The 12,131-nt window shown below is 42.0% G+C and overlaps 1 protein-coding gene across 1 annotated transcript; it reads left to right on the forward strand.

Annotated features, from left to right (window-relative positions):
* The first annotated feature begins 1,422 nt into the window (after positions 1-1,422).
* On the forward strand, positions 1,423-2,749 carry LOC109200367 (uncharacterized). The gene is made up of 2 exons (XM_025904654.1): positions 1,423-1,737; positions 1,827-2,749. Exons 1-2 carry the CDS (start codon positions 1,552-1,554, stop codon positions 2,373-2,375), a joined length of 735 nt encoding a protein of 244 aa, XP_025760439.1. The 5' UTR covers positions 1,423-1,551; the 3' UTR covers positions 2,376-2,749.
* Positions 2,750-12,131: the final 9,382 nt, after the last annotated feature.

The following is a 12,131-nucleotide window of genomic DNA, read 5'->3' on the forward strand; positions in this document are numbered from 1 at the left end:
CATGAACATAGAACCACAAAAGACCTGCAGCCTACCTGAGTGGTGAATTCATTGCGATCTCTGTATCTAGCGGATTGAGGAATTTCCCGGCGAATCTTGTTGACTGTGCAGAGGATGGTGGTTTTCCATCTAAGAATTTTTTGCGCAAGTGAAAGCGATGTGAAGAAATTGTCCGTGGTAACATTTCTGCCCTTGTCTAGGAATGGTTCCATCAGCCTCATCACTACATTTTCAGACAGTCTCTCCCCACTGGGACGATTGGGGTCCTTGCCAAGATATGGGAGGACATTGCAAATGTACTTGGATTTTAGGTCGCAGGCCACCCAAAACTTGATCCCAAACTTGTCAGGTTTACTTGCAATATACTGCAGGAAACAGCACCGAGTCTTTGATGGGAAGAGCTGTTCATCAACGGTGATATGTAGACCAGGGTTGTAGCACGTGATGCAGTTGGTGACAAATGATCCCCACACACTGGAAATTGCAGCGAACTTATCAGTCTTTGCTCGATCACTGCGGGTGGACCTGTCATCAAAGCGTAGGTGTTGCATGATGTCTTGGAAGCGGTTACGCGGCATAGTTCCAATGATCTGTGGGTTTCCCAGGTTTGCTGACCAGCAGTCACGTAGTGATGGAACACTAGTAACCCCCCGCAAGATGACAATTGAAATAAATGCCATTCGTTCAGGGAGGTCCATGAACCAATGAACATCCTCCGTTTGCTGTGCATGTTGAATAGTCCATTCTTGAATGCTATGAAGCATGTCAAGAGTGATGAAACACAGGAAACTCTGAAGGCGACTCAAGATACATTTTTTCTGGCCTTAGCCGTTGGCTCTCCATCTGCAGCGTACGCTTCTATTGGGGTGAAAGGGAGACAGGTCCCCACCTGTTCTTCACGCCACACTGTGCCATCTTTCGCTGTCTCAGTCTTAAAGAGATACAACTAGAGTGAGGGTTACTAGCTCTTCAGGTTAGGTTTCATTTCATATTATTTCCTATTTCATTTCAAACAAGTAAGTGAAAAATACTAAAAAAGCAGAGCAGGATTAGGGTTAGCTAGTAACCCTAACTCTAGTTGTATCTTTTTATTTAGGAAGATGTTTCATTTCATATCATTTCCTATTTCATTTCAAACAAGTAAGTGGATGTAGTAAGTAAGATATTTCAGACATTATTCCGATACAGAGGAGGAGATACTGGAATTATAATTAGTATCTATGCATGCATTTGCAAGTTCGTTGGACCTTCCCATTGCTCACAATTTGAATTTGTTCACACTGCAGATGAGGAGACTGCTTCTCAACCTAAAAAGAGAGCTTGTTTGGGGACTGAGACAGCGAAAGATGGCACAGTGTGGCGTGAATAGGTGGGGACCTGTCTCCCTTTCACCCCAATAGAAGCGTACGCTGCAGAAGTAAACCTGACAAGTTTGGGATCAAGTTTTGGGTGGCCTGCGACCTAAAATCCAAGTACATTTGCAATGTCCTCCCATATCTTGGCAAGGACCCCAATCGTCCCAGTGGGGAGAGACTGTCTGAAAATGTAGTGATGAGGCTGATGGAACCATTCCTAGACAAGGGCAGAAATGTTACCACGGACAATTTCTTCACATCGCTTTCACTTGCGCAAAAAATTCTTAGATGGAAAACCACCATCCTCTGCACAGTCAACAAGATTCGCCGGGAAATTCCTCAATCCGCTAGATACAGAGATCGCAATGAATTCACCACTCAGGTAGGCTGCAGGTCTTTTGTGGTTCTATGTTCATGTGTTTCATTGTGTGTAAAAGTGCTATGGAAATAACAATTTATCTTATTTCTTAGGTGTTTTCAACCTCTGTTGCCACGCTGACGGCGTATGCGGCCAAACGGAAGAAGACAGTCTATATTCTTAGCAGCATGCACAGCGTGGTTCAGACTGATAACACCACCAAAAGGAAGCCAAACACTGTCACCCTTTACAACACCACAAAGTGTGGCGTGGATGTGATGGACCAGATGGTGCGGGAGTACACGGTCCGCAGAGGAACATGGCGCTGGCCAGTTGCCGTGTTCTATAACATGATTGACATGGCAGCACTGAATGCACATGTGCTGTATCAAGCATGCACCGGGACGCAGGAAAGACGGGTGGACTTCCTGGTGGAGCTTGCAAGAGAGTTGGCTTACTGTCGTATAGCTGGGAAGAAGGCAAGAAAAGAACAGTTGCTTCGGACACAACCCTCCACACCTAGCCCTGGAAAAAGAGCCACGTGTCAGGTCAAACACAAATGCAAGAACAATCATGCCACTGTGCGATGTGTTCACTGCTACAGATACACATGTAGTAAATGCAGACTACAGATACCATGGCAGTGCCAGGGTTGTGAGTGATTGAAATGTACTCACTCACTTATTATCTGTAAATATGTGTACAAATGGTTGTTTTTGTAGAAATTTTTTTTGTTTTGTTTTTTTTGTACTGTTTTTATCAATAAATCTTTTGGAGATTTATTTTCCTGGATGATTGAAAATGCATCAAGACGAACACAAAATGAAGTTCACAGCTTTTAGCAGTTCCCCCTCCCCACACACAAACAAAGAGGCAGTTGGCAGTTAGAAATCAGCAATCATTCACACACCCCCACTCCCCTCCACAATTCTCAGGTAACGACCCAATTTACATATGAATTGATGCTAACAGACTAGCCAAGTTAGCTTTCACTTGGCTGACAGAGGGTTAGAAAAGCCTGGGACTTCTAGTGTTAAATAACAACATTCCTTGTCCTCAGCCAGAAGTTAGAGCTTGATTTTCAGGTTCAGGGAACAATTCACCCTGAAAGACAGTGAGTGTCTCCCCTCTTCGGCTCATCACTCGTCATTGTTAATGACGTTTCCCCCTCTGCCCCAGCGGCTTTACCCTTGTAGTCCCGTCTCCTCCAGTGAGTCCAGCTCACTTAGGGACCTAGGTTCAAGCAATCGTGACTGCGCCTTGCCTTAGGTTGTCCCAGGGTTTCGAGGTGGGATCTTACCCGTCATGGGCTGTCCAGCCTTCCATGCTTCGCCTGATATGGGGGCCAAGTGGGCATGGGTTCTATGAGGGGAGGAGACACACTGACTCTGGAAATCAAAGGAGTGTAAGCTGCTTTCTTCATTTCATCAGTATATTAAGCTATCTCACTTCTTGATTATTCCCAACATTTCACCTGTAACAATTTGTGTACGTGTGTTTTCAATTCATTAATGTAAATGTTAGTTCATGTATTTATTTTCTCAGTTTTTCTTTTTCTAAAACATGTAATTAATATATTTTATTACTTTTTCTTAAGACATTCAGTCTCTAATTGCTCTGTTTTCATGCTGCAACGTCTCTCCCCAGCTATAATCAGACTTCCTGTTTGACGCACACACACTCTCTCAGGCCTCCTCTATTCACGCACTCCCCTATGAGTTATTATTACTTATTTATTATTTTGTACAAATCACACAGAATCATTCAAATCAAGTACTCACAACATTCACACACTTAGAAGCACTTAAAACACGCTTTCCTAAGAGTATTTTATCAAACATGGTTGCTTAGAATCAGAAAGAGGAAATAGACAACACTCAGTGCGTCTGTCCTCTTAAAAAGAAGAGAAATAAACACATATGGGACAATTCTCCCCATCTTAGACAAAATGTGACCTTAAATGTCCGTTTCCAAGTCATGCTCTTCTCTACACACGACTCTTGGCCTCCAGGGCATAAAACTTTGAGCATAATCTTTTACTTTACAAGAACCCTCATACTAAGACTAAGACTGCTATATGTGCACTTCTTTCTTTGACAAAGTTGTATTTTGTATTTTCTTACTCAGCTGTATATAGTATTGGTATTCTATTTTATTCTATTCTACTTTATTTTATTGCATTCCAGTGTTTTCTAATTTCTGCTGCATAACTTTGCACTTTTGCTTTAACAAAACAAATTTCCCACCGGTGGGACTAATAAAGGTCATCTTTATCTTTAACTAGCCCTAACCTAAATCCTGTCTCATCCACTGCTGAAATTCTAGTTCAATGAACACGTGTTGCAGTTTAAAATTAAAAGAGGAAGTAACTCACACCCAAGAACTGTGTGTGTGTGTTAATGTCTGTGTCCCTTTAAATGAAAAAAAGGTGAACACATGTGGTGAGTTTTCCTCAATTTACACAAAATATGACATTAAATATCCTTTTCTAATTCCTGTTCTTCTTTACCTCCAGGTCATAACCTTTGGACTTATAACTCTAATATAAGTCCACACAGCGCACCAAGCACAGAGAAAATTCAACCTCAGTGCTTCAGAATTCTCCACAAAATTCAGAAACTGTTTCTGTCATTTATCTCCCCAAGAACTTCATCATATGGACCTCGCTGGGTCCAGTAATCTTCAGCACATGTATCTCACTGCAGCCAGTGAAGATTTAAAAACAGTTTATTGTCTCAGTTTACCCAGTATTCACTTATCAGGTGGACCGCAGCCGATCCATACATCTCAACACAATCGTGTGTCCACATTTACACAACTTATTCTTTACTTGTATCACAACACATCTAGTAATATCATCAGAATTACTTCAACATGGTAAACATTGATTTTCCTTTAAAATCAACTTACCATTAAAACTCGAGATCACAGCTGACTCGATTCTCTGAAATCCTGAGTCAGTTAAAACGCCTTGCTCAACTCACGGTGTTCTTTTCTCGGACCCCTTCGTCCGAGCTCACTCTTTTTACCCCGGCATCTCCCCCAGATTGTTACGAGATCTTCATAAACCCAAAAGTAAGCATATTATTTCCCTAATCAAAAATGAAGCCGTTCCTTACACAGTAATTCTTCATCCAACAGCCTTTGTGTTTTGAAACTAAAAAGAGGAAGGAACTGCGCCCAATTTTAAACTGTGCATGTTGTCACTGAACAACACACACACACAGACACAGACCCAGGGCAATTCTTCCTGGATCATTTATCAACGTTCGAACAAACACAGTCCGCCTTGATTATTTTCTGGACCTCAGCAGATCCACCAAAATTCATATAAATATATCAGCCATTAACCAATTTATTTCTTTTCCTCAGACCACGCCGGATCTGTTACTTCAGCACAATAAACACTGATTTTCCTTCAAAATCAGTTTACCAAGAGCCACAAAACCATTTCTGACTCGATTTTCTGAACTTCTGTGTCACTTAAACATCCTGACAGCACCAGGTGTTTCTGTCGGACTTCCTCGTCCGAACTTAATCCTTTTACTTACAAATGAGCGTCTCCCAAAATGATCCTCTTGATCATTAGCTATTCACCGAGCCCACAACTCTCGGCAACACCACCTGACGTATGCCCACGCCTGAGCTCCTCTTTGAAGTCTCAAAGAAGTACAGGATTCTCCAATCCCGTGAGTTTGACACTTATTAAACCATAAGCTGACCAATAACTCTTATATTCTTCTCTATTCTTAAACATGCATTGGTCTCTTTTTCTTTTTTACCATGAAATACCATATAACCTTTTAACTCAGTACTGTCTGTTTCTCAAAGTTTCATTATCCTTGCTTCAAAGCTTCTCATTACTTCCAAGTTACTCATTCATTACTTCAACGTTTTACTTTATTCTCGAGAATTCAGTTTTACCCCTACTGCGCCAATTTAGTAGTTAAGATCATCTACTCAGCGAACAGATAATTTAGAATTCAGCCAATTTGCACAAATTTGCTTATTGAACAGGTTTGTGCATACCTCTTAATCTTTTTTAGACCGGTCTTCTGTTCGCCTCATATCAGATCCAACCTTCGGCCACATTAGTTCTCTCTGATTTAATCTAGAAACTTCACGGTCTGCCGTACACAGAATCTCTTTTCCCTTTTCTTTAACAAGAGATACTCAAAAATTCTGCAAATTCTCTCCACTCAGGAGGAGGCTCACAGCTTTATTTATTACTCTGTTTCTTGTTGGATTAAAATAACTCTTATATTAGAATCACCCTGTCCAGTGATACTGTATTTCAAAATCACCAAAGGCACGCTCACAAAACAGGAAAATGCTTCAGCAGCCTTAATGGGATCCCCGTGGGCCTCTCACTGTCTATTTCCAAGCACCTATAATGAAACACCGGCACAATGAGCATGCCTTTTTATCTACCCCTCATTTAATCACTGTATCTATTCTTTGTTAAAATTAAAAGGGGAAGTGACCGCACCCAAATTTTAACTGCGCACTTTTCCCCAGCAAAAAGAACGGAAAAAGAGACTTTTACAGCCTCTCTCTCACACACAGCCTGCAGCCGGCTGGCACTTAAATCATTTCAGACAGTTTCTTACGTCACGGTTTCCAGCTGTATGAGTGGGTCCCTACGACCCGGATATACACACCGCTGCTCGTCTTTAAGAGACGTCAACAGGTCTGCAAATTCTCCAGGAATATCAACAAAAACACAGCTTTTCTCGGCCCACGGTGGTCCACAAATTTTCACTGACCACGGCGGGTCCACAAATTTTCACTGACCACGGCGGGTCCACAAATGCATAGGTAATACTTTTTAATCGTCTCTCATAGCTCACAGTATTTATTCTCAGAGTTACTTCAACACAACAGACCTTAGTTTCACTTTACTGCTCGGCTGGCTTTACTGCAAAACCTCAAGCTTACGGCTGACCTGAGTTTCTCTTAAATCATATATCAACTTCCTCGGACTCTTGCGTCCGGTATTTTACTCTTTTTCTCACAATTAAGTGTCTCCCTAACAATGATCCTCTGCGATCACCAGGGCTATATCTGAGGCCACAACTCTCAGCGGGGCCCTCCCCCTAGTATAATCCTAGGAAACGTCTTTCCCAGGGAGGGAGTTCTTCAACTCCTTGACTTTAGACACTTTTAATCTCTTTTAATCTCTCTTATTTCCTTAAAAACAACGTCTCTAGTTACTTTTAGCTCAGTACTGCTTTTTCCAAGCGACCATGAACACAACACAAATTACTTTTAGCTCAGTACTGCTCTTTCCGAGCGACCGTGAACACAATACTACTCTTAAGTTTCACTTTCGTTGCAACAAAGGTTTTCGTTTCAAACAAAACTCAAAACAGAGATCAACGGATGACCACTTGACTACATATTCTAGAATTATAATCCACTACAGCACAATTTCAGTTTAAGAGGTTTGTGCCTTACCTTTTTGTGGGCCCAATAGTCAAGCGATCACCGTGACGTCTGCCGTTCAATCACCTGATCTGGCCTCGACCTCCGCCGACAACAAACACCTGTACCTCTTACTGCTGATCTTTAGTTGCCCTGCATCCTCCACCAAATGAAGCGAGATCGATCAACTGTAGACCAGACAACAAACGACGGAGGCCCAGAAAAGTGCAATCAAACGATGAGTTTATTGACAACGGAGAACAACCGTCAGCATATGGCTTATTTGCTCTGACAAAAATACACTGAGTTCTGGTTTTATAGCATAGAGGATCACACCCCCACATACACGTCAATACAGGTCAAAAATACATTATGTCCAGTCATTGTTTACAGACAAGGGTACATCTTGTACATCTCTAATAACTATAAACAGACATATAACTTCTCTCTTTGATAACACCTTCCTTTTAAGGTAATAACTTCAAGCTTCAGGGCCTCTAAGGGCTAATAATGGACCCTCGTCCTCAATCACTAAGTACAAACATATTCAATGCAATATGAACCCTGTAAACAATATTACTGATAAAATAATACTGTAGAACATGTTATTAATGCATTTATCATAAGGCAGATTATATGGCAGCAATAAAAGAATCTCTAAATCCCAACAAACTCTGTAGGCCCCACACTGAGAGTCTGTGTGGAAAGGATGGAGGAGCCACTAATCTAACATTAACATGGAAATCAAATCAATTATACTGAATATATTTGTTTCTGGGAAGAAAGTTTTCCTGTGTGTTTGAATCAAAAAGACATTATGTGGATGTTGATGTGAAAATGAGCTGATGGTGAATCTAACTGAAGATGAACTGCATGGGTTGATGCTTCATAAAGTGAAGTATATTCATATGCAGCCAAATGTTCATAATGGAATTTTCTATGTGAAGAAGAAAATGAAATGAAGCGATTTTGAAGCTAAAAGTCAGACACAGAGAGGATGAACGTTTATGGTTAGTTGCTCGAGTTCTTGCGATGAGCAGAGACGTCATCTGAAGACTCGTCCCGTGAGTCCACAGTTTGACAGAAATTCATAGAAATTCTATCAGGATAAGATAGAAGATCTTTATTGTCACTGTTACCAGAACAATGAGGAGTTTCTCTCCATTGGCAGCTTGTATCTGTTTACATTCAGATTCTCAGGATAACAGAAGAAGATAAATAAAGATAAGAACAAGTTTCAGAGGTACCTACACAGGGAATGTGTGTAATGCACAATAAATGAAGTAAACAAAAGGATCTGCACAAGTTCTACACAGAAACAAATCTATAGATATATCTGCAGGTGTAAAGAGGAGGATCAGGTCAGTATAAGCTGCTCTGTGATTGGTGGGATTGCACATTGAGTAAGCGGTAGGAATGCTGGTTGCTGCTGTAAAAGAATACAGTTCTATAAATAGAGGCAGGAATTCTACTGTAATGAATACTGGTTAGAAATAAATCTAGTGCAAGTGTCCATGAGTGTTAACAGCACAGTTAACCTTCAATCAGGGTGGAGGTAGAAACTTCTACTGAGTCTGTTTGTCTTTGTTGGACCTGTAGAGTTTACCAGAGGGAAGGTGAAAATACAGAAACTCCAGGTGTGGACGAGGCTCGTTGCATCAAAAACAGCTGCTGCTGTGATTCCTGCTGAAGGGGCTTCAAATGTCTGAATACTTCAGGAAATATGATGTTAAAGAAACAATCGTAAAGTTGTGTTTGCAGTTTGTCATTATTAGAAACATTATCAGCCACAGGCTGAATGGATTCAATGGAGTAAACTGGTCCCACCATGACCTCTGACCTCTGACCTGCATCTACAGCACTGAGCCCTGACAGTGAGCAGCACTTGTTTCTTCAGCAGGATGTTTCCCTCCCTGCTGCAGACGGTGCAGGTGGAGGTGTTTGTGTCTCCATCTGTGGGTATTTCAGGGTCAGACTGAGGTCTCCAGGTTACAGCAGCTTTCTCTTCATCTTCGTTGGGTCTCTGTAAAACTTGTGTGTCTCAGTTTGTTCCTGATGCGTTCCTGACTCGTTCTTTGGTAACTAGTCTGCAGCGTCCTGTAAAGTGCTGCAGACATGTTGGATGAAGAAGAACAGACAGACTGAGCCTCCACAGTCGGCCATGTCTCACACGCTTCCTTTCTTTGGGCCTCAGCATCAGCAACGTGTCTGCGGAGGATGTAGCTTTGAGTGACCACAGCTGCGTCTTTGTTGACCTTCACTTGAGGACGTGCCGTTGGATAAATGAGTCTATTTGAAACTTCAGAAACAAAACTCAGATCAGAAAATGGGAGAAATTCAAAGTTTTGTTTGACACAATCAGCTGTTGCGTCTCGAGCTGCCTCACCTATAAATGTGCGCTCTAAAGCAGACGGCAACAAAAGTCTGATTTTCTGTAGATCACAGAAATCAATGACAAACCCCCCCAGAGCGTTCTTGTTGTGCAGCTCACTGCTGCTCTACTTTTACACCTGTGACATTTGATGAGAATCAGCCGTCTGCAGCTCCCTCAGATATTCTCCCCACAAAGCTTTTTGCCTTGTAAACCTTTTTAACGCTTTTCTTCAGACTGGAGTGTTCCAGCTTTTTCAAACATGCCGTTGTGGAAGCAAAGCTCAGCAAAGCCAGCTTAGATCCAACATGACATCAACATTATAGATCAGTTTCTCCTTCAGGTCAAAGCTTGTTGAGAAGCCGCTTGCTGCCCACCTCACAGCCTGCTGGAAGAAACACCACATCTGTGACCGTTTCCACTCTGGTTTTGGTCAAATGCATCCACTGACACTGCACTACTAACAGTAAGCAGTTATATTGTGATGTCAGCAGATGGTGGAACAGTCCTGGTCTTGTTGGAGCTCTCCTGCTCTGAACATCTGAAGCTCTCCACCACATGACTGAGCACAACTCAGGGAGGAACATTTACTGAAGCTGCTGCAACATTTCCTGTCAGCACATGATTGTGTGACAGTCAAGGAGCCACCAGAGGACACCTGCTAACAGGGCTGGGTATCCTCACTCATTTCTACAATCCATTCACTTTGAATCAGTTTGCCTCAGACAGTCAGAAATATTATCATTCATTTCCATATTTTTATATCTATAAAAGAAAGCTGACACTGTGAGACTTCATCAGAGGTGTGAGCATCACAGCAGAGGCCTTTGTGTCAAAGTCACTGAGGATAAAACAGAAGAACATGAAGCAGATTTTCCTGGCCTGGCTTTTTATAGCAGATGACCTTAAAAATATTCTGCAGTAGAACAAAAACACATGTGAACATGACCTGATGAAGTGAAGCAAAGTTACAGAGGTTTGATTACAGACACAGCTGAGAGTTTTGCATCATTTTACAAAGTTTGTTCAGTTTTGAACAGCAGAAATGAGACTAAGTCAAAAACAACAACAAACCCAGCGGCCGACAGCGCTGTCAACAACGGTAGACTGGTGGGTAACAACAAGCCAATTGTTGGGGTTATGTTTTATTATTGTCATTTGTATTGAGAAACATGTAATCATTTGTGTTTAGAAGTATATAGTTGATGGCAATATTGGAAGAATGTCTCATCCTAGGAGGTCTGTAACAACTCTGTGTAGCATGAAAAGGGGAGTGTGCTCACTCCTCTTCAGAGTGTTCTGGCATAGATCACACACCTCCTAGGAGAGGTCGTATCTTCTCTTGCTGATATATGGTATAGCAAACATACGTATATCTGTTTGAGTGTAAGAGCCTTTTGTTCAGATGTACCGCTAGACTCCTGGCACCAGCTATGGGGAGTCTTCACGGGGTCACATTTTGACCCCACACATACACACACACACACACACACACACACACACACACACACACACACAAGGTATTCTTTGTTCACATGTATACCTATGTAAGCCGTTATATGTTAATGACCCTATGCATATTCATGTAACCACAATAAAAGGAGTGCTATGGGGAACCTGGCTGAGAGTCTGACGGAGGTCAAGTGGGTGGAACGACACTTGGCTCCAGGCAGGCCTCCCTCATGCATGAGTACTACAAAGAACTTTGCCTACTTGTGTCTTGTTTTTGCTGTGTAGCAAATTGTCCTGAACGTTCCAGCGAATAGGTTTATGCTACAAACCTATCACCAATAATGCAGAAAACAGAGATTTTTAGATGGAAACTGATCCTGATGCGTCTTTGTGCAGAATCCGTGTTCCTGCTCTCAGTTACTGTTTTAGCTGTTTGATGGTTGTTGAAACTGTGGGAGCTTTAACCTGAGATTCAGGCGTTTCAGCTCAAATACATTTATATTTAAACATCGATTCAGAATTTTAATGAATCAATATAACGTTATCCAAGCTAGAAATGATTTAATCACTAATCAAAACCCACCCCTACCTGCTAACCATCAGCATTATGGGTAGTGCAGTAGGAGACACTCACCTGACTTAAAATAGTGCCGGAAATGAAATAAAAGACCTCCAGAGACGATGAGAACAAGAACCAGGAGAGCCAGGAGAACCATAAGAACCAAGAGAACCAGGAGAACCAGCAAAACCAGCAGAACCAGAAGAACCAGGAGAACCAGGAGAACCAGCAGAGCTGTGGCCCAGGAAGGAAATGGTTCTGTAGAGAAACACAAATTGTCAGGTGACCTTTGACTGAATGTAATGAATTAAAGAATATGCTCAGATTTAAAATGGTGAAGCAAGCATGCTTATTGTGACAATATTAAAAGTTCAGTTTGAGTGATTGTGATCGTCTACAGCAGGGTTTTGGTTTGATGTTGACCTTTGACCTGCAGTGGGACATCTCTCAGTCTAAATGATGTGACGGAGCAGGCGTAGGTGGCGCTGTCAGACAGGTGGAGGTTGGTCAGGTTCAGGCTGAGGTCTCCAGTTTCCAGAGCGTCAGTCTTCATGGATGTTCGGCCGCTGTAACGCTGCTTTGGATCTTTCAGTTCGTCTCCTTGAAGCTGGT

Source organism: Oreochromis niloticus, unplaced genomic scaffold, assembly GCF_001858045.2.
Source record: "Oreochromis niloticus isolate F11D_XX unplaced genomic scaffold, O_niloticus_UMD_NMBU tig00003056_pilon, whole genome shotgun sequence".
In the NCBI taxonomy this organism is placed as follows: domain Eukaryota; kingdom Metazoa; phylum Chordata; class Actinopteri; order Cichliformes; family Cichlidae; genus Oreochromis; species Oreochromis niloticus.